Here is a 23,439-nt window from a genome sequence, read left to right on the forward strand (position 1 = left end):
TGGCAGCCTTTCCTCTCTTACTTGGACCAGGCGGCGCTGTGAATTTGCACTTTTTAACGCAAATCAATTGTCATATGGTAATCTACCTTTGGGCAGCATGTGCTGGCCCCGCCACCAGAGCAGTTGGGAGGGGAATAGGGTGGAATAAAGGGGGGTATAAATGGGGGGGATTACATCGACCCTTTTTTCTCTCTACCTGTCCTTGTTCTGTATGTCTTGTTTTGTAATATTTGTTTTTTGCCCAGAACTCTGGGTCTTTTGGTTAATGTCTGTTCTCTTATGTTTAGATAAGAACTGTAAACTTATTTTATACCTATACACCATTCTTGTGTGTGTGTTCAATAAAAAATATTTGAACGAGGATAATTCAATTAAGGTTCGAGAAAAATGTTGAGTTAGCTAAAATGCTAAACTGCACACAAAACAAATCTACTTTAGACGTCAATTTGGCAACTGTATTCAATCTAGCCGTAACCTCGTCTAAAACGCAAATTGTTCTATCTGTGAGCAAATCATAGACACTGTGCAACACCGTAAACGTTCCCCCTGTCATTTTAAAGATGGTGGAAGGTAGTTATACAGCTGTCATGTCGGGCGGTAGAAAGCCCCGTTCTGTGGCAAACCCTCTGGAATCCGCGATCACCACACCTAGTGAACGAATCTTGAGAGAATGCCACAATTTATATATCGACAGCGAAAACGGTAAATAGCAAGCTATTTCTACACACATAGCCTATAGGATCAATATATCAGCCGTGCATATTCGTCATGCCTGCTGTGCAACAAAGTAGCAATTCATTTAAAAGTTCATGCTTGTGTTACACGTGTTCGAATATTCTACTCTGATCATCAAGCGTTGTCTGTCACTATCCAGTAATGTCACCCACCCCAAACAAACAGGGTATTTTACAGTGGTAAACGTCTTTGTGTTGTTGTTTTAACCAAGTCTTTAACCAAGTGGTTGGGTGTGTATTTGGCATTAAAGAAAATGTACAATATTGGTCATATGTCATATTTTAAATAAGAAATATAGCCTACAGTTTGTCAGTGGTGGAAAAAGTACTCAATTGTCATACTTGAGTAAAAGTAAAGATACCTTAGTAGAAAATGACTTAAGTGAAAGTCACCCAGTAAAATACCACTTGAGTAAAAGTCTAAAAGTATTTGGATTTAAATATACTTAAGTGTCAAACGTAAATGGAATTGCTAAAATGTACTTAAGTATCAAAAGTAAAAGTATAAACCATTTCAAATTCCTTATAATAAGCAAACCAGACGGCATAATTTCCTTTTTATTTATTTATTGGCAAATAGCCAGAGGCACAATTCAACACGCAGACATCATTTACAAATGAAGCGTTTGTGTTTAGTGAGTCCGCCAGATTAGAGGCAGTAGGGATGACCATTAAGTGTGTTAATTGGACCATTTTCCTGTCAAATTGTAACAAGTACTTTTGGGTGTCAGGGAAAATGTATTGAGTAAAAAGTACATTATTTTCTTTAGGAATATAGTGAAGTAAAAGTTGGCAAAAATATAATTAGTAAAGTACAGATACCCTAAAAAAAACAATGTAAGGACTACTTTAAAGTATTTTTACTTCAATACTTTACACCACTGCAGTTTGTTGACCAGATCATGCTCTCGGGGCCTAGGGCCTACTCTATGTTCATGGCCTATTCCCTGAACTAGATAACATCATATGTTCATTTTTGGGAAATGAAGGCATAGATACATTTTTCAACCATTTTTTTTTCTTCTTAAAAATGTGGCATAAGTAAATGTTGTGATATCTGGATAAAGATGGAAAAGGGGTCTTAGAAAACATTGTTGGAAAAAGGACCCATACGTAAGCATTTCACTGTTAGTCTACACCTGTTGTCTACAAAGCATGTGGCAAATAAAATTCGATTAGATTTGATATCACGGCTTGCCTGACCCATACTGAAACGGTAGTGTCCGAATGAAACGAAAGCCAGCTGATCTGTGTATGTCTGTGTGTGTTCAGGGCTGGTGAAGATAGCAAGCCGACTGGGTCTCCGGCTCCTTCCTCCACGGAAGAAGATCATTGTGATGATAATGGGGAACCACTCTGCTGGAAAAAGCTCATTTATTAATTGGTAATATAGCTCCCTAGTATAACTGCTAAGGATCAGCACAGGCTAGGCCACAATCAAGAGCCGAGTCGAGTGTAGGAAGGAAGGAAAGAGAGCAAGAGAAAGAAAAAGGAAGAGGCAAAAATGTTTGTTAAAATGAGGCTGACGAATGTCCACACAGGGACGTGGATTGGAGGTGCTACAAGATACAGTATTAGCCTAGACGTTGTGGTCTAACAATCCGGTGACTTATTTATCCGAGACCTTTCCTAATGGAAAGAAAGGAATCTATCAATTTAGCGAGGATGTGAAATACCGAAGAATGTAGATGCATGATTCTGTTTAATGAATATGACATGTAGAGATTCAGTTTTTGTTTTGCATTTGCTTTGTGTAACATTTTCATTATCACTGTATCCTAAAGGATATCATGAATCTCATAGTCACACATACATTTGAAATCAATAATAACTAGCAAGTTTGATTCTGTGATTTAAAAAAATAAATATATTCCCCCAGTGATGGAATTTGTCAATGTGCAGTGGGTTTCACACAATTGTTGACCCAATTTCAATTTCGCTTGCTGCCATTTCAGGTATGTGGAAGAACATATACAGAAAACAGGCGTTGCCATAGAAACGCAGGGATTTACATTCATAACAAGTGGTCGGAAAAGAGAATCACTGACGGTAAGTTTGTAGCACCACGCCACCGCTGCTGCGAATGTCTCTCAAAGCACTTTTAACCACGTTGTGAAAAAACTTGCTTCGTATTCAGCCAGGGGCGATTGAATAGCATAATAATAAGCCTTGTGGTATGCTAATAATTGCTTACCAATGGTTTACTGTTGCTGGCGCCATGAATCTCACTCATTATAGCCATAACTATGATCACTGGAGCCTGTTGTTGGTCACCACTGGTACATATTCAGGAAATCTTTACAGCGTTGGTGCTGTCATGTTAGATGTACACTTTCAAATCATTTCCACTCATTTGGGATTTAGGCAAATGGCTGGATCTACACATTGATGTACAGTGCCCTCCGTAATTATTGAGACAGTGACACACTTGTTGTTGTTTTGACTCTGTACTGCAGCACTTGCAAGTATAAATGATATAATGACTATGAGGTTAGACTGTCAGCTTTAATTTGAGAGTATTTTCATCCATACCGGGTGAGCCGTTTAGAAATTACAGCACTTTTTGTACATAGTCCCCCTGTTTTAGGGGACCGAAAGTATTAGTACAAATTAACCTATACCGTATATATTAAAGTAGTCAAAAGTTTAGTATTTGGTCCCAAATTCCTAGCACGTAATGATTACACCAAGCTTGTAACTCTACACACTTGTTGGATGCATTGGCTCTTTGTTTTGGTTGTGTTTCAGACTATTTTGTGCCCAATATAAATGAATGGTAAATAATGTATTGTGTCCTTTTTGGAGTCACTTTTATTGTAAATTATAATATAATATGTTTCTTAACACTTCTACATTCATGTGGATGCTACCATGAATATGGATAGTCCTGAATGAATCGTGAATAACGACAAGTCAAAGTTAAGAAATGCTAACCACTCACCATAACAATAACAGGGGAGGTTAGCATTTTTGGGGGTATGACATTTGTGTGTCTTAACTTTCTCACTCATCATTATTCACAATTAATTCAGGACTATCTGTAACCATGGTAGCATCCACATGAATGTAGAAGTGTTTAGAAGCATATTATATTCTTATTTACAATAAAAGTGACTTGAAAATTACACTACATTATTTACCATTTGTATTTATTGACTTTTTGTATTTGTATTAATTAGGGATCCCCATTAGCTGTTGCCAAGGCAGCAGCTACTCTTCCTGGGGTCTAGACACATTAAGGCACTTACATTACATGTACAATAAAACAGTACGTCATATGGCATTATTACACTACTACATATCTACAGTACAAAATGTATAATACCACCATACTACAATGTACGTGCGTGTACTAGCGCTTGTGTGCGTATGCAATGTTTCTGTACTTTGTGTGTGTCTCTTCACAGTCCCCGCTGTTCCATAAGGTGTATTTTTACCAATTATATTCTATTGGGCACAAAATAATCTAAAACGCAACCAAAACAAACAGCAAATTCATCCAACAACATAGGTTAACAAGCTTGATGTAATTATTGGGTGCTAGGAATATGGGACCAAATACTACACTTTTGACTACTTTAATATACATATAAGTGAATTTGTCCCAATACTTTTGGTCTCCTAAAATGGGGGGACTATGTATAAAAAGTGCTGTAATTTCTAAACAGTTCCCCCGATATGGATGAAAAGACTCTCAAATTAAAGGGGATAGTCTGCACTGTGTCATTTCAAATCCAAGTGCTGGAGTACAGAGCTAAAAGAAGAAAATATGCTTCACTATCCCAGTAATTATGGAGGGCAATGTATTCACATATGAATGTAAGTTCCTTTGGATAAAAGCTTCTGCTAAATTACATATGATATATTCTGTATATTACATTGGGACGTGGTTGCATCTTGATATATTACTCTACTTTTGAGGTCTGAAAAAAATCGAACAAACTTTCATTTGATGACTTGAATAATGTCACTGCAGTGAAATTGTGCTAGTATGAGTTAGGTTAGTTTAAATAAACCAAGCGTGCATGTACCATGCAACACACAGATAATGCTGCACGCATTACATCTAGTTTTGACATTATTTTAACTCCTTATAGTTGTACAATGCGATGAGATGCATGTATGCCCGTGTAAACGTAATGGTACATACAGTGGTGACGGCTCACTCTGCATGCTGCTACATCCCCAGAAGGGCTGGGCTGCACGCAGAGAGAGAGAGAGAGAGAGAGAGTGGCATATTTGCAGTATCATCAGGCTAGGCAACAAGCTTCTTTCTTTCTCTCTCTCGCTCTCCCTCCCTCCCCTACCTTGGTGAAGGAGATGAAGATGAATAATGTAATTATAGTGAAGGACTGGAAGGATGATCTGCTTTATATACAGGAAGGGCTTAAAGCCATGCGCGAGCTGCAGCAAAGCCCCTGGCATTGAGACCAAGACTATCGCCTCGCCTGGCTACTCCAGGAGGAAGACATCTTTCTGACCAGCTGGGCTCCCAACAAGTCCACACGTAGCTAGACATTTTCTGTCTGTTCCTACCACCTCTCTCACTATCTTTTTATCTTCCACAGGGAAATGCCACGCTCCATCTCTACCCTCATTTCCGACCACTCCTGGAGTTCAAAGGTAGGGTTTCCCCTGTCGTCAGAAATTCTTTCCAGTGTACCTGGTATGAGTCTGTTTGTGGCACAATTTATGTTTTTCTCTTGCGTGAGTAATTACAGAGTAAAAACTTCCACAGCTTTATATTCTGCCTATTTCACTGTTTTTTGTTTTTTTTAATGCTGTATTCCTATTTTGAACCCATTGTCGTTTTCACAGCGGCAGGAAAGTCTGCACACCTGTAACTTCATGACTCATTTGTGTGCTTCTGTCCATTATTCTTATGGTAGGCACATTTTGGTGCACCTCAGAACCACCTAAATGTGTTTACTCTGGAGCAGATTTTGCTCCTGTTAAGTTTTCATCTATTCTGTTCAGGGAGGACTAAAACACACAAATGTTAGTAAATACAGACCATTTCACGGTAAACTGTTTTAATTCCCTTTAATTAATGCAAACTTTACGCTGGTGTAAAGGCTTAAAAGAGCAATGCAGTCAAAAACATTATTTTCCAGTGTTTTATATATATTTCCACACTGAGGTTGGAATAATACTGTGAAATTGTGAGAATTATGATTAATGCACTTTTTAGTGTATGCGCTGTTTGAAAAGACCGCCGGAAATGTCATATTCATTTTCACTCTGTCAGGCGGTCTATGTTTTTAATAGACCAATAACAAACAACAGATCGTTTTCAAGTTACACGTCCCTCCCATTCGGCTCCTCCAATTAGGCCCCTCTCTCAGACCACTCCCAGACAGTCCTAGCACAATTCTTGCTTGAGAAATTGCATTTTGCTAAGAGGCCATTTTTTATTGTTTTCAATTAAAAGTGTAAAAATTATCACAGTAATTGTTACCCAGAAATTATTTGATATTGAGATTAAAAATGTCCTGGATACAGCTAGCTATTTATCTCCACATCACCACCGACACCAACGCCGTTCTCCAAAGACATGTTGAGATGTTATTAAGCGGTGGAGGATGACTCATCAAAATCTGTCCTCCGTGAGATTATTGCCATTTGTTTGCTGGTTTACACTGTCTTTCAAGACTAATGTCCCTATTTGCTTGATACTCTTGTCAGAACAAGCGTGTGCACTCTTGAGGAACAGGTGTTTAATCAAGTAATATGTTTAGTGTCATTTCCACAGTGTTGGAACAGCATTCTTTAATCAAAGTCATGTCAAGAGGTTACATGTTCAGATCTCAAATTTGATGTACTGCATCGAAATGGCATGTCAAGTTATCCGTTTTGACAGCCGTCAGTTTGGTCCAACTCTGGTTGGGTAACCTATACTACAGTACTTGAGTTTGCCTGGATTGGGTTTAACACAGGCGGCTCTGGAGCCATGTGTATCAAACTAGATCGGCGTCCCCTGTCCCTACAATCTTATTAATTGTGACCTAAAAGGCTAAACTGATCATAAATCGGCACTTCTACTTCGAGACACTTGATATAAACACCCCCATGCCATGTGCTGCCCCGCAGGGTCACGTTGTCTTGCAGTCTTGGGTGATGCAGCATTTTTTCGCAGCCTTTGACCTTATCCTGGTGCACTGGATATGCCGGGTATCTATCCCTCTGTCTGAGGGGGCAAGCCCAGCACTAGCAGGGCCAGAATAGAATATCACTCTCTTTACCTTTTCACCTTTCAAGAGGCTTATTGGTGGGGGCCTCTTGCAATGAAGGATTCTATCCCATACTGGGGCAGCATGTCTGTATCTAATCTATTTGATTTGTCTATTTTTAGATGTTCTTCTTGCATAATGACAATGGTAAAAGCACAAGTTGTCTTCTGTCTGTCAACCCCTATAGGGACAGACACAGGAGTCTGCGCTGCACCCTTAATGTCTTAGAACTGGACCCAACTGGAGCGCAGTAATGGGCGCTGGACCTCATTTAACTGTGTTTGACATGCCCCTCTGTTGTGCCGTGAAAGGGACCTTGTCCTTGAGTCTTGGTTGTGCTGGGATTGGAGACAGGGCCGTGTGGGTGGAAATCTATGGAGACGTCTCATCTCGTCTCGAGCCGCTAGGGAGATTGACGCATTAGGGGAGCGAGCAGCCGCGTTGATATAGGAGAATGTTGGGAATGCTAATGTGCACCAACAGCAAGAGCAGCACAAGGCTGTGATTTGTACTGACTGGTAACACCTGCCTCTCGCAATGATAAAGCCCCAGTGTCATCCCAAGTGGGGGAGGAAGGTGGGTATGTGTCTCTCAACAGTCATCCTGTTCTGATTCTGAGAGGGAAGGGGTTGGGGGGAGGGGGAGTGTCAGTCATAGCTAGAGTACATGGTGTGTGTGTGTGTGTGTGTCATGTAACCCCCACTGTGCGTTGCTTCACAGTCGTTCTTCACTGGCTAGCTTTATGTCTCACTCCCCTCTGTAAAGCTGCCAGTTGAAGAGCTGTTGTGGGTAACTATGACTACAGACCTCTCTGCAGATGGGGACGGTAAAGGCATAATTCAGACCTTACGAGTCAAATTGAGGGTTGATCTGAGGCCGTGTTTTGTTTTTGTCTGAGTAGAGGGTTTTTAGTGAAGTAGCCTACTGCACTGTACTACTTGTTCTGGATCCAATCAAAAGGTTATTGAAATTGTTTACAAATGGTTCATCCTAATTGTTACTGCAGGCGTATGCAAAATCGTAAAAAAAGAAAAGAAAGTAGAGTAGACAGTCTTTGCATTCTTGCAGACTAGCGCTGCGGGCATCGTCCTCAGCTTTCCAAGTATTGACCGCACTGCAGCTTTATGGGCAACAAATAAAACAGATTTTAGTGGTGACAGCCTTCAACGGGACTCCACTTCTTATTTATCACCCACAACTTCTCCAGAAGGGACACACTTTAGTCCAGCCTCCTTTACAGCGCCTTTGACTTTTTCTACATTTTATTGTGTTTACAGCCTGAATTTAAAATGGATTCAATTTTAGATGTTTTTTGTCACTGGTCTACACAAATAATGTCACTGGTCTACACACAATACCACATCATGTCAAAGTGGAATCATGTTTTCCATTTTTTTTTTTACAACTTAATTACAAATGGAAAGCTGAAATGTCTTGAGTCAATAAGTATTCAACCCCTTTGTTTTTGGCAAGCTTAAATAAGTTAGGAGTAAAAATGTGCCTAACAAGTCACATAATAAGTTGCATGGACTCACTCTGCATGCAATAATAGTGTTTAACATGGTTTTTGAATGATTACCTCATCTCTGTACCCCAATTATCTTTAAGGTCCCTTAGTCGAGCAGTGAAATTCACAGATTCAACCGCAAAGACCAGGGAGGTTTTCCAATGCCTCGCAAAGAAGGGCACCCATTGGTAGATGGTAAAAAATGAAAAGCAGACATTGAATATCCATTTGAGCATGGTGAAGTTATTAATTAAAATTGGTGTCTCAATACACCCAGTCACTACAAAGATACAGGCGTCCTTCCTAACTTAGTTGCCGGAGAGGAATGAAACCGCTCAGGGCTTTTCACCATACCAATGGTGACATTAAAACAGTTAGAGTTTAATGGCTGTGATAGAAAACTGAGGATAGATCAACAGCATTGTAGTTACTCCACAATGTTAACCTAATTGACAGAGTGAAAAGAAAGAAGCCTGTACAGAATTTTAAAAAAGATTCCAAAACATGCATCCTGCACTAAAGTAATACTGCAAAGCAATTCACTTTTTGTCGAGAATACAAAGTGTTATGTTTGGGGCAAATTCAATACAACCCATTACTGAGTACCACTCTCCATATTTTTAAGCATAGTGGTGGCTGCATCATATTATGGGTATGCTTGTAATCATTAAGGACTGGGGAGTTTTTCAGGATTAAAAAGAAACGGAAAGGAGCTAAGTACAGGCAAAATCCTAGAGGAAAACCTGGTTGAGTCTGCTTTCCACCAGACACTGGGAAATTAATTCACCTTTCAGCAGGACAATAACCTAAAACACAAGGCCAAATCTACACTGGAGTTGCTTACCAAGACGACAGTGAATGCTCCTGAGTGGCCGAGTTACATTTTTGACTTAAATCTATTTGGAAAATCTATGGCAAGACCTGAAAATGGTTGTCTATCAATGATCAACAACCATTTTGACAGAGCTTGAAGAATTCTTAAAGAATAAATGACAAATGTTGCACAATCCAGGTGTGGAAAGCTCTTAGAGACTTACCCAGAAAGACTCACAGCTGTAATCGCTGCCAAAGATGCTTCGACAAAGTATTGACGCAGTGAATACTTATGTAAATTAGATATTTATGTATTTCATTTGCAAACATTTAAAAAAACATGTTTTCAGTTTGTCATTATGGAGTATTGTGTGTAGATGGGTGAGGGAAAAAATATATTTAATAAATTTTGAATTCAGGCTGTAACACAACAAAATGTGGAATATGTCAAAGGGTATGAATACGGTATGAATACTTTCTGAAGGCACTGTATGCACACAGACAGTCCCGATTCACTCCTTACCTCTTCTTCTTGGCCCGTTCAATGGTTGCAGATATGGAAGGTAGAAGCAATATGGTGGAAGCTCCACCACTACACTGCTTACACCTATACAGACCTTACAGATCTGATCAAGTTAAAGGGTTCGGGCCAAGGGGGAGGGATAGGGAGAAAATTGGGTCCGGCTGACTTTGTTGGCGTGTGTTGTAGGTGTTACGGACTATCTGTCGGCTGAGATCTCCACCTCCAAGCAGAAGAAGTTTAGTCTGGTGACGTTCGTGGACACACCGGGCCTGGTGGATGGGGACATGGTCTATCCCTTTGATGTCAACCGCGCGATCACCTCGTTTGGTATGACTCATTCCCTTCGCTGGTGTGGCTTGATATATTGTTAAAGCACACATTCTCACCCACACACACACCCTGATCCCGTCACATAGGCAGGACTGCATCACCTTGTGTAATCATTCTGTTATGTTGGTGCGTGGGGGAGGATGGGATAGCACAAAGAGGATCTTTTGTAATCACTCTGATGCCTAGTCACTTTACCCTGCCTTCATGTACATATCTACCTCAAATACCTCCTACCCCTGCACATTATCTGGTACTGCTACTCCCTGTATATAGCTACATTTTTATTTATTTTATTCCTCTTGTGTTGCTATTTTTAAACTCTGCAATGTTGGGAAGGGCTCTTAAGCAAGCATTACACGGTAAAGTCTACACACCAGTTATTCGGCGCATGTGACAAATATTTTTTTGGGGGGGATTTGATTGTATCTTTTATAAACGCATTCTACATGGGGGTGCCTCTTTCCAGGGGAGCAGGCGGACCTGATCTTTGTGTTCTTCGACCCCATGGGCCAGGCGCTGTGCAAGCGCACACTCAACATTGTGGAGAAGCTGAGCGATAAGGTTGCGGACAAGCTGCGCTTCTACCTCAGCAAGGCAGATGAAGCCGGGAGGGAGACGGACAGACAGGTCAGTTACTCTTTGACGATGTACTGTCCATTTAACCTCCATCTAGATCCCTCTGCTGTCCATGCAGTGACTGGATCGATGTCTGTGGAGAGAATTGTGTGTTGGTTTATGCTAGCTGGTTCAGAATGGATTAGATTTTGAAGCCCATTATAGCAGTTGCTGTATGGTATAACAAATTTGATTTAACTTGGCAATTTTAATTACATCTACTATTTTTATCACATCCTAATTAAGCAATAAGGCCCGAGGAGGTGTGGTATATGGCCAATATACAACGGCTAAGGGCTGTGTCCAGGCACTCTGCGTATACCATAGCCCTTAGCCGTGATATATTGGCCATATTCACAAATCCCTGAGGTGCCTTATTGCTATTATAAACTGGTTACCAATGTAATTAAAGTAGTAAAAATAAATGTTTTGTCAACCCGTGGCATACGATCCAATACAGTGTATTCAAAAAGTATTCAGACCCCTCCCCCTTTTCCACATGTTGTTACTTTACAGCCTTATTCTAAAATGGATGAAATAAAATAAAAAATCCTCATCAATCGACACACAATACCCCATAATGAGGATTTTAGAAATGTTTGCACATTTATTAAAAATAAAAAAGATACATAAGTATTCAGACCCTTTGCTATGAGACTCGAAATTAAGCTCAGGTGCATCCCGTTTCTATTGATCATCCTTGAGATATTTCTACAACTTGATTGGAGTCCACCTGTGGTAAATTAAAAATGATTGGACATGATTTGGAAAGGCACAAACCTGACTATATAAGATCCCACAGTTGACAGTGCATAACAGAACAAAAACCAAGCCATGATGTCCAAGGAACATAGAGTTCTGAGACAGGATTGTGTCGGCACAGATCTGGGGAAGGGTACCAAAACATTTCTGCAGCATTGAAGGTCCCCAAGAACACAGTGGCCTCCATCATTCTTAAATGGAAGAAGTTTTGAACTACCAAAACTCTTCCTAGAGCTGGACGCCCAGCCAAACTGAGCAATCGGGGGAGTAAGGGCCTTAGTCGGGGAGGTGACCAAGAGCATGATGGTCACTCTGACAAAGCTCCAGAGTTCCTCTGTGGAGAACCTTCCAGAAGGACAACCATCTCTGCAATACTCCACCAATCAGGCCTTAATGGTAGAATGGCCAGACGGAAGCCACTCCTCAATAAAAGGCACAAACCAAGATTGAACTCTTTGGCCTGAATGCCAAGCGTCACGTCTGAAGGAAACCTGGCACCATCCCTATGGTGAATTATGTTGGTGGCAGCATCATGCTGTGGGGATGTTTTTCAGAGGCAGGGACTGGGAGACTAGTTAGGATCGAGGGAAAGATGAGCGGAGCAAAGTACAGAGATCCTTGATGAAAACCTGCTCCAGAGCACTCAGGACCTCAGACTGGGGTGAGGGTCCACCTTCCAACAGGACAACGACCCTAAGCACACAGCCAAGACAACGCAGGAGTGGCTTCGGGACAAGTCTCTGAATGTCCTTGAGTGGCCCAGCCTGTGCTCGGACTTGAACCGGATCGAACATTTTCTGGAGAGACCTGAAAATAGCTGTGCAGCAACGCTCCCCATCCAACCTGACAGAGCTTGACAAGATCTGCAGAGAAGAATGGGACAAACTCCCCAAGTACAGGTGTGCCAAGCATCATACCCAAGAAGACTCGAGGCTGTAATCGCTGCCAAAGGTGCTTCAACAAAGTGCTGAATAAAGTAAGTCTGATATTTCAGTTTTTGCCTTGTCATTATGGGGTATTGTGTGTAGATTGATGAGGGGGAATAAACGATTTAATCCATTTTAGAATAAGGCTGTAATGTAACAAAATGTGGAAAAAGTCAAGGGATCTGAATACTTTCCGAATGCACTGTACACCACGGCTGTCAGCCAAGCAGCATTCAGGGCTCGAACCAACTAGCTTATAATATGTGTTATAGCACATATTACTTCCCCAAGCTTAGAATATTGCATACATGGAATCTCTCTAGAATACTTTTGTTTTCTTTTGTTGTTTTCCCATGAACAGCGTGTCATGATGCAGATAGTTCAGGAACTGTGTCGCCGACCGGGGCTGAACAAGTGTGGCTTTGAGATGCCCACCATATACATCCCTAACCCCCAGAAGGTAAGACATCATGGACTAAGGCTAGACAAGTCTATCCCAGAGACCTCGTTCAAAATATAAAACTCTGCGCAAAGTCACAAATGTAGGTTGAAAAGTATTCTCAAAGCATTTCCTGATATTTCAATGTGTGTGGACAATGAGAACAAAATGTATTGGTGTTTTTTCACAGGATATTTAGGCCCTACCGTTCTCTGCCCCATTTAGCTTGCCTCACAGTTAATTTGACAAAGTCATTCAAGTAGTGGTAAAGATGAAGATTGCATTTTCAGCTACTACTTTACCAGGTATTTGTTTTATACATTTCTACAGAACTGATCATTAATAGGGCAAGTAGGATATATATGAGGCTTTTATGTGCAAAATAATTACATTTTGAAACCATGTGGACGGATGAGAATCCCCAAAAATTGCTTTAGTAAAATATTAAACCCATGACACTGTCCTCTGGAGGGAGGCTATGGAGTTGTTTGAGAGCATTTCCGTCAAGTGTAGCCTACTCCCTTTAATCGATCTTCAGCTTTTGAACATAGTTTGGTTAGGTCTGGATTTAAGGCACTCTTGCTGTGGAAGGTAAATCCTCCTGATCAGGAGATCTGATGGCTGTGGATGGCTGAGAACAGGATGAATCACTTGTGTTATGACAGCTGGGAGAGTTATATTCCATCTCAGTGGGACTAGGGGTTATAAACCAACTGGCCTGATCAGCCACCTTTAGCAGCCTCAGACCTGAGTAATGGTTCCTTCATCCGGTGATCAATGGTCGTCAGGCTGTGCGATGGATGGTCGGTGGATTTTTGCGTTCGTCCTGCACCGATGAATTACTGCTGAGAGAGGGAGGCCCCACTATACCAGAAAGTACACGATGTGACGGAGTCAGTGATCTAAGCACCCGACTCTGGACTACAAAGTCCCCTGGCAACAGGGGTTCGAGCCCCGTCTCGGCCGCTCTCTGTCTATACTCCTACTATCTGTCTCCCTCTCTACATTTACCGCTGTACTGTGAAGAAGAAAAAAAACTTTAAAAAAGTGTATGTATGTATATATACAGGCATAAATCAAAGTGCACATGGCTGTTAAAAAGAACTAGATATAACCACAACTAGGGGGGTCAGGGTAGGAGTTAACACCTCTTTAGATTTTAGCACCAAACTTTCCAGTCTTTCCTTCTCAAAACTCCAAGACACATACAGTAAATCAACATCAGAAGTGAATCAAAATGCATTGTGTACTTTATGGACGATGATGTTGTGTGACAGAGGTTGGCTGCTTATTCCTCTGTCCTGTTGTCCAGCCGAGCCGGTGTGTGAACCAGATCGACGGAGTGTGTCAGACGATAGAGAAGACCATCAACCAGGCCGTCCAGAAGACTCTGGACCAGCTGGAGAAGGACTGTGACCTCATCTCCTCCACAATCGACAGCAAATTGTCCCAGGACAGGTAAGAGAAGGAAACAGTAGGTATCCTAGTGGTTTGCGAGGTGGACCAGTAACACGAAAGGTTGCTCGTTCAAGTCCCGGGTCGGGTGACGCAAAAGTGGGGCTTGAACTGGCCACTGGAGAGCTGCTGGTGTCATTCTACCCTTGTGCCCTTAAGCAAGGCACTGAACCCCAAAAATAGGGGACCAGGCTATTCCTCTCTTATTGCCTTTACATGCCACAAAGCTCCATTAACCCCAGGGCCTCTGTCTGTCTGTGTTCCTGCAGGGCGGACGTGAGTTTCAACAGCAGTGTCCGTCTGCACTCCTTCCTGTGTGGGGCACTGGGCATCCTACTGCCGTGCCTTTTCATCCTCAGCTTCATCGTTAACACCCTCACCCCAGAGGAGCTGCAGGAGCTACTGGGAGATGGGCTGGCCAAAGCCCTTGGGCTCTCCATGGTAGGTAACCTCTGACTCCTAACCCCTGACTCTAACATTCATACCCTGAATTTCAAATCGCCCCCCTAGCCACTCCTGTAGATGCATTACGATGCAGCTCTAATGCATTTTAAGACTTGTCATGAGCATGACCAACCAAGAATAAGAATAATATCCCGTTTGCCTCAAAATACTGTTCTAAATACTGCTGTTGTTATGCTCATCTCAACAGGGTGTAGTTGTCTTTCTGTGGACCTGGATACCAGAGGATTTCCAGATATTGTTTATGATCATATTTGGTGTACTCTGCTACTTTTTCTTTTGTCTTGCCAAGTATTTTGCCCGGTAAGCAAAATCACTGTTTCTCTCTTTTTCTCACGCACAAAAAAACACACACTAATCCTTTGCTTACTCCATTTTTTTCCCCCTCATGGAAAACGTTTCCCACTTTGATTGACAGCCGTTGTCATGTGATTGTGTCCTCAGCCAAGGGAATAGGACTCTGACGAAGAAGGAGAAGAGAAGCCTCACAGAGTACAGCGATTACGTCCAGGATGTCGTCAAAGCCAAGAAGGTGCGATTTCATTGCAATAATTCTCATTCGGCAATTCGGTCGAAGAAGTTGTGTATTCAAGTGTGTCGATTTAGATATATTTCTGAGGCATGAAATGCGCTACTGGGTACATATCATCTGTATTCCATTCTCAACTTATTTCAACAGGGAAAGCTATACGAGGAGTATCTCGCGCAGTGTGCTGCTGAATATGACTTCTGATAAGGGGCGGATCCATCTGAAATCTACATGCCGGACTTTCTCGTGGATTAATTGTTTTGTAGGACGTCTTCGTGTTTTCATAATCACACTGGTCAAGGGCTCACATGCCTAGGATTGCACCATTTGGGAAGCTTGCTGGTACATTTATAAACATTTACATGCCACTGCGGGGGGAGTAGTTATTTCTGTAAAAAAACTCATTCTGATTGGCTGGGCCTGGTTCCCAAGTGTGTGGGCCTATGCCCTCCCAGGCCCACCCATGGCTGCGCCCCTGCCCAGTCATGTGAAATATGTAGATTAGGGCCTAATTTATAAATTTATATTGACCGATTTCCTTATACAAAACTATAACTGAGTACAATTTTTGAAATTGTTGCATTTTGCATTCATATTTTTGTTCAGTGTATAACTCAATTTGTGAGATACAGTATATACTGTGAGAGAAATATAAAGTGCCTTTTTAGTTGGAAAACTGTGATTTTAAGAAGTATCTCAATCTGAAATTTCTCGTGACTTTTTCAGGACGTGTATGTATTTACATCTGAAAGCATGTATGGGACTGTTTACTTGTTTATAGGCTACCTTTCTTAAATGACTCTCTAAGCTAAAAAAACAAACTATTAGCTAGCAAGGTGTTTCTTGATGTCTTTTTGAAACATCTTAGATTATAATGTTGGAACGTGCTTGGGGGATCCTTTGACATTTTGTAATGAATATGTTGTATTACAAACTACAGTATCAGTAGAAGTGTCTATTCTGGACAAGAAATCAAAAATCTCCATAATGCTGATTAACACGAACAAGTGTGTCGACAGTGATTTTTGTTTTCTTCTATGGGAATGCAAAGGTAGAGATGATGATGACGTGTCAACACTGTGTGGCAGGGAATGCTATTTTATAGCAATATATGGAGACACATCAACTATTTTAAAAGGCCTGACTTTTTTACCAGACTGCTTCCACATGGTTAGCAAATTAAATACAACGGTCAGTTCGGTCAGGGCTTTCTCCTGCCTCCTATTTCCGTTCATGAATAAGATTCCCAAAACAGAATGTAGAATGGTTCGCACAGCACAGTATAGTAGTGAAAGGTGTGAGAAGTATTTTTAAGCAATAAGGCCAGAGGTGTGGTATATCGGCAATATACCACGGCTAAGGGCTCTTCTTAAGCACGACGCAACGCGGAGTGCCTGGACACAGCCCTTAGCCGTGGTATATTGGCCATATATCACAACCCCCCCCCCCCAGGTGCCTTATTGCTACTATAAACTGGTTACGAATGTAATTAGAGCAGCACAAATAAATGTTTTGTCATACCCGTGGTATACGGACTGATATACCACGGCTGTCAGCCAATCAGCATTCAGGGCTCGACCCACCCAGTTTATAATCCTGCTTGTGAAGTGAAGCCCTGACTAAGCACTGATGTGTATTTCACCTCCTGAATGTCTCATGTTGTTTGGTAGTACATGGTTATAATACTTAATTATATGGATTAGTATACCGTTTGTCTTACTGCTAGTCGTTGGACCAGTGAAACGTAAAATAACTTACCCGACAATGCCTTCAATGAATACAGTATATATTTATTGGCCTCATAAGGTGCCCGTTTTGAGGTCATTTATACTTGTACAATGCAGAATACCTCCACTGTGTGCTGTTTGCAATAATGTTTCAAACTGTAAACACAACGTTTGGATCTGTCTTCGATGTAGCTTTAGGGAATAATCACAACTGAAGTTCTTGTGAAATGGTGCTGTTCTTACATGTATTAGGATTCTTGTGTACTGGTGTTTTCAGATGTTATTTATTTTTCAATATAATATACTTGTTAAATTATGTAAATGTATCCTGTTTTTTGCATTTTCCTTAAAGCATATACTTTTTGCTTGTATAACTTCTAGAATGTCTTTCTTCAACTGTCTGATAAGCTGAAGCCTAGTTTACATGTTGCAGTGCCTCAAAGTAGGAGGCCTCATACATTTTTAAGATATACTCTGTAACAACAATGTAATATAAGTTAATTAAATGTTTTCTGATTAATCCTGTGTATTGTTATTTATATTTTCTATCACGATCACAAACCAGGGATCAGTTTCTGAGAACTAGAACGTTGCATTTAAAACTGGTCCAGTGTCTATATAGGTTCTGACACTGTTTTGTGTAAAGCTCTATTTACATATTTCCCAGAGTGCCTTGCCTTTTGGGTGAAGTGTAGTTACTACCCATAAATGTATTTGACAGAGACATGCTTGTTGTATTCATCCATTTTCAGTCTTGTACCCTTCAAGGGAGATCCTAAGCAAATTTAACACAATACAACAAGCTTTTCGTAAGGCCTTATTTTTGAGGTGTAGTTTTACCCTGAAATTCATGGTTTACAGCAGTGATGGGAAACTGAGGCTTTCTGTCCACAATGCACATTAGTGACATCTGCTGGTCAGCAATATGGCAGTGTGATTTAAAAAAAAGAAATGATTCGCCACTGTTTTAATCAAAACTCCGTGGTGCAGTGGTAAATTGTCCTTAGTAGCCTATAACCAGGTTCTCATCACGCTTCCCTTTTTGCCTTCAAGTTGACCATTTTTTTAAAAATGTAATCGATGTCATTATTTGGGATGCTTAATTAAGCAATAAGGCACGAGGGGGTGTGGTATATGGCCAATATACCACGGCTAAGGGCTGTTAGGCACAGCCGTGGCATATTGGCCATATGCCACAAACTCCCGAGGTGCCTTATTGCTATTATAAACTAGTTAGCAATGTAATTAGAGCAGTAAAAATACATGTCATATCCGTGGTATACGAATATGTAGAGGCAGTTGCTGTGCGTTCTGTGTGGCGCATACGTTTGATTTATCGAAGTATGAGTCAAATTGTATGCGTAGACTGCTAGACAGAAATGGTAGCAGAAGGTAAATGTTTAACTTTTGTTAAACATATCCAGATGATGCTGGATATGTGCAACGACACTGTCGGTGGGATCAAGGCGTTAGCAATTTTGACTCATGCTTTGGAGCTCTGGTATCAACCGTAACATCACTAGTTTACAGGCCACATCAGCCCTGCAAGTCACATTATGCTGGCTTGCAAAGTGATGTGTAATTCCCATTGGAATCCAGCCCGAGTGGGGATAGCCAACATTTGGAATGACTGCTGGGTTGATTAGACTAAGGTAGCCCACAAGACTACCCAAACCATCTTAACAGGAACAACCATTTCAGTAACGGTTGCAAAAGTCATACAGAGAAAGTTGGATTAGTTTAGAAAAACATATGTTATTTATATTTAAGTAGCAAAAAATGTATTTTGGAAACAGACAATTCCAAAAAATGCACTGTACCTGCAATAGAGCATGCTGGGAAATATAATGATGGTCGTGGTTTTTGTTTAACACCACACAGAGTGAATGAAACACCTGAATCAACACTAGAAATGTTACACTGAAAAATCAACAGTAGGTATCGCTGGCCAATTTGCTGTGTAAAAATATCCTCTTTTGTCATTCGTGTAAAGGGCTTTGTGTCGTCTTTTATAAAAGATAATATAGCTTTAATTCCAATACATACTGATAGCAGAACAGGAAACATTGTTGAAGACTTTTATTTCAAAGTTTCCATTATAAAAAAAAAAAACTACCATTTAAACTTCTCTGTATGAAGAAGGTCTTTTAAAATGTGGTCTTGTTTTTCACCTCAGGGCTCAAGTATTTTGGAATCTTCCAACATGCCAAAATGGAGATGGGAATACTTCCTCCTCTACACATCTAAGGAAATGATAAGCAAGTTCTGAAAACAAGACCTCTTCAAATACAGAGAACCAATATATGGTAAGAAAATAAAAGCAACAAGTACATTTTTTTTTTTTTTGCCAGAGGACCAACCCCAATGTGACCAGGCCTCGAACTTCAGTTCCCTGAGTTAGTAACAAAGAGCATTCATAGCCTTCAGCAAATATTACATGACCATATCTAAAAGAACAGTCATTTAAGTTTCGTTAGAAAGCACAGACATACCTTTTCTATTGCGCAAGCATTAACATCGATTAAAGTACATTTCAATTTCTCGTTTGTGCAAGCTACAGATGTAGTATCTTAATTTGATCACCCTGATGCAGGAAATGCAATCTTGTAGCTAGTGTATTCCATTTTTAAAAAGGCTTCTAAAAGTTTTACATTTCCACTTAAACGTTTCAGACTTGATTTGCCCTAACTAAAAATGCATCAAATTAAGATCCTGCATCTGTATGAGCAAGGCAACAAAGGTCACCACCAATAAAAAGGGATGCATTGTATTCCTTAAAAGAATGATTTGTAATCATATTGTGAGGATTTCATGTGTGCGTGCACGTGCATGTACGCTTCAAGTGGGGAAAGGGACATTCAATTGCTGCAACTACGGATTAGGTGTAGTTTATCTTATATTTGCATGGTGGAGGCAAACATTGCAGTTGAAGATCTAAATGCAAAGCTGACAAACCTAAGCGTTGTTTTTGTGTGGCTTCGATAGGTAACGATGTCTTTGTTCAGCCCCAATTTATAGAAGCAATCTATAATAAATCCTATTATTTCAACTACCAGATACTGTACATGGTCTGTTTTAGCCCACATGAGCATACTCAACTAAATTAGTTTGATCTCAACCATAGAAAACTCCAGTTTAAAATTGTACATCCCGGTTTTGTTACAGTGTATTGAGGATTATAACTATATACAAAGTTGCATATACAAAAATATTCAACACCCCTCTCCGGCCCTTTATAAACAAAGTGTACAGGTAGATGCATAACGCAGAAGCACAGAGACTGCATCCAGGATTGCTTTACTGTGAAATCGCAGAACATAGCTATGAGCACACAGTCTGCCACACTGTCGGCATTGGAGCATGTTAAAACCGTGTATGGCTCATGTTATTGGTAAGAATACAGTATGTAATCCATCACCGTAGACGTTCTCTGTAGAACCATCTCAGTCTCGATTCCAGGGGAGTGACTCCAACAGTCCCAGACAGGGGTCTGCTGCTGTATGTCCACACGGCATCTCACCAGCACCAAAAGTGTCCATATTCTAGTGTCCAACAGACCCCAGACGCACTGAGACGTGGAGGCTCGCTCACTGCGACCCTTTGTCTATCAACCAAGACATGTCCCCTGTCCTGCAATGCGGAGGAAACAAAACAAAAAACATCACTCAGAGTGCATATTATGCAGTTTAAACAGGAATGACGTGGATAATGTAGTCTAGGCTCTGAACAACAGAAAACAAGAGTGCAAGACTGGAACTGAACTGCATGTATAGAATAAGCATGCCGAGGCTGATTTTTGTGTGTTCTGACAGTGTTTCACATGAGGTGATTGTTAGTGGAGAGATTGAGAAATGCATGCGTCATAGATTTCATACTTGCGTTGTCGGGTTAACAGCCTTCATTTTTATATGAGTGCACAATTAAAAAAATGAAAGATCAACATTAGAAAGTAAGACGGTGTTTACAGTAAAGCATTGCAGTACACATCTTAAAACGGACAGACACCCACTGGCAAATGTATGTAAACCCTCCTCTGCTTATTAACATAGGAAATGTCTTTCAGTTATCGCACATCATTTGGTAACATTTGTAGAGGAGCATAGACATGCACTTACTCCACATCTCGCTTTCTAATCGTCTTTCCGGACCCTAAGACCTCTGCCACACGGGATACAATGGGGTCATAGTTCATGCTGGCAACGGCAACCACCTCCTCACTCCTATAGGTGGGAGAGATACCCCCGAACAACTTTTAGACAACAAATTAGGTTTAATGGAGCTCATTCTGTGGTAAGGATGAACTCTACTGGATTATATAAGAACTAAACATGACAAACAAACAAAAAAATAGAGGATTTACTTTACAAAACAACCAGGACTGATGGCTGAAAGCATCTCAGTAGATGGCCACGATGGTGTTTGGACACCTACCTGGTGTAAAAGGCCACAAACTTTAGTTCGTCCACGTCCCCTTGTATGACGACATCGTCAAATCCCTCCCCGTAGCCTTGGTGATAGAATAGATACACTTTAGGTCTGTAAACAGAGTGCCACACCACCACCATACCGATCACGATGGCCTACTTCTAAATCCTAAAATGACTGAAAAGCCTCAGTGTCTGACCTCAAAGCTAGGTGGCAGTACAGGCACTACAATCTCAACAGAGGCATTTGGAGGAGAGCATTGCTAGTATTCTTACCAACTCACTATTTGCAGATTGCTTTCCCCCCCCACCTATTCAGTCCCAGTTTAACACTTCCCAAACAATGAATACAGTACATGAACAACACTTGTATAACTATGTAAAAATACAAAAATAAATCCAATGGTTCAGTGGGTTAGAATGAGTACGGTGCTGGCAACACCATTGTGGAGGTTTTGAAACGCTCACAGGACACATATACTAAATAGATGTGTCACTGTCACATTTGACAGTTCTGCCATGTGCTTTGGATAAAATCTGCTAAATGACCCTACCTGTATTAAATGATATTACTTGTGGAATGAGGCTCTGTTTACCTGCGTAGCGTAGGCTTTTCCCAAACATGGCCGACCAGAAATAGGGCACCGTTTTGATCTCAGTGGGTCTTCCCATCATGCCGAGCGCTGCCACTCTCCCTGTCAATCACAAACAAATAGAAAAAGGTCCCATAAAAACAATCCCCTGCAAATCCAGCCCCAGATACGCAGCTGAGTGTTTGACCCTTTAGGGCAGGGGTGAGCAAATCCAGTCCTTGAGGGTCTGATTGGTGTCACACTTTTTCTCCATGCCTAGCAAACAAAGCTGATTAATCAAATTGCATTCTAAACTGAAGATCATGACTAGGTGATTATTGGAGTCAGGTGTGTTAGCTGGGGCTGGGGCAAAACTGTGACATCAGTCAGGCCCTCGATGACTGGAATTACCCACCCCTGCTTTAGGGGGAAATGTGAAAATTCTACTCCAAAATGATCTTTTGGTATTTGTTTAATTTGTCCATTGTTGACATAGTCCCAAAATGTTTTGCTAGTCAGCAATCATTTTTTCAAGATATGTAACTTTCAAAATACAGAAATCATCCCTGTGATGCAGTTTCCTTTAACACTTTATTAACAAAACAATAAACACTTACCGTGCACATGGGCCATTTGCCAGTGTGGGATGTTCACCTTCTTATTGCTGCGCCCCGGAAAAGGAAACGTCACAATGTCTCCTCCGGCATAGACACCATCAATGTTAGTCTGCATTGTCTGAGGGTTAGAGGGTTATCCAGAAGAATACAGGAGCCAATGTTGAAATCAGGAGGATCTCTTACTAGACAAGCCACCTGACAAATTAGACAACTGACGAAAAACTCATCAGCTCTAGCTCAACAAATGATCCAGTAACACTTGTACATCATTGCAATACAGTGGCACTGAAATGAATAGTTTGAATAAAATGAGTGCATTCAAAGTATTTGTGTGTCATCAGAATTGTTGCGCGTCGTCATTGTCGGTTCTACCTTGTTGACGGGGACGAAACCCTTGGAATCCACGTGAACTCCGCTCTGTTTCAGGAATCCAGTGGCTGGGCCTGACCCTGCAGGTTGAAGAGACATCGGCCACCATTAATTCACCACCGGGAATCAGAGTAACATTAGTGGTTGAGTTTGTTGAACTCTGCATTACACTCCTGCACGACCACTGAAATGAGCGAGTGTGCTAAAGTTGAGGCTATTGCGGAACGAGCGTTTGTGTGTCGGAGCTAGCCGCCTCACCTGTGCCAATAATACACACGTCCGCCCTTAGTACTTTCCCACTCTTCAGAACCACCTCTTTCAACTGTGGAACATTAAAAAAAAACATTGACAAAAACAGTGAGGCAACACACATAATATTACCACTAGATTACCCGCAATTCTGCT

General features: G+C 41.1%; 2 protein-coding genes across 8 annotated transcripts in view; one reads left to right on the forward strand and one right to left on the reverse strand.

Moving 5' to 3' along the window:
* Nucleotides 1-530: 530 nt before the first annotated feature.
* si:dkey-98f17.5 (uncharacterized) lies at nt 531-17,572 on the forward strand. Of its 2 annotated transcripts, XM_014160803.3 has the most exons (12): nt 531-702; nt 2,007-2,118; nt 2,690-2,783; nt 5,303-5,357; nt 9,994-10,134; nt 10,604-10,764; nt 12,802-12,900; nt 14,192-14,337; nt 14,604-14,775; nt 14,987-15,099; nt 15,241-15,328; nt 15,476-17,572. In XM_014160803.3, exons 1-12 carry the CDS (start codon nt 561-563, stop codon nt 15,527-15,529), a joined length of 1,377 nt encoding a protein of 458 aa, XP_014016278.1. In that variant the 5' UTR covers nt 531-560; the 3' UTR covers nt 15,530-17,572. The 2 variants fall into 2 exon arrangements, with proteins under 2 accessions (XP_014016278.1, XP_014016279.1); XM_014160804.3 differs by lacking the exon at nt 2,007-2,118.
* Nucleotides 17,573-19,116: 1,544 nt separating this feature from the next.
* aifm3 (AIF family member 3) overlaps nt 19,117-23,439 on the reverse strand; it is a 52,060-nt gene continuing 47,737 nt past the window's right edge. For 5 of the 6 annotated variants that reach the window (XM_014160802.3, XM_082966198.1, XM_045702961.2 and 2 more), the window contains 7 exons: nt 23,293-23,356; nt 23,038-23,114; nt 22,666-22,783; nt 22,073-22,171; nt 21,484-21,559; nt 21,168-21,272; nt 19,117-20,682 (listed from right to left, as the gene is read on the reverse strand). In XM_014160802.3, the coding sequence (XP_014016277.1) occupies nt 20,640-20,682; nt 21,168-21,272; nt 21,484-21,559; nt 22,073-22,171; nt 22,666-22,783; nt 23,038-23,114; nt 23,293-23,356 (582 nt within the window). In that variant the 3' untranslated portion in view covers nt 19,117-20,639. Of the gene's footprint in view, nt 20,683-21,167; nt 21,273-21,412; nt 21,560-22,072; nt 22,172-22,665; nt 22,784-23,037; nt 23,115-23,292; nt 23,357-23,439 lie in introns of those variants that run through there. The other variant, XR_014381807.1, reaches the window with a different exon arrangement.

The sequence above is a fragment of the Salmo salar genome, chromosome 20, assembly GCF_965601325.2.
Source record: "Salmo salar chromosome 20, fSalSal1, whole genome shotgun sequence".
NCBI lineage: Eukaryota > Metazoa > Chordata > Actinopteri > Salmoniformes > Salmonidae > Salmo > Salmo salar.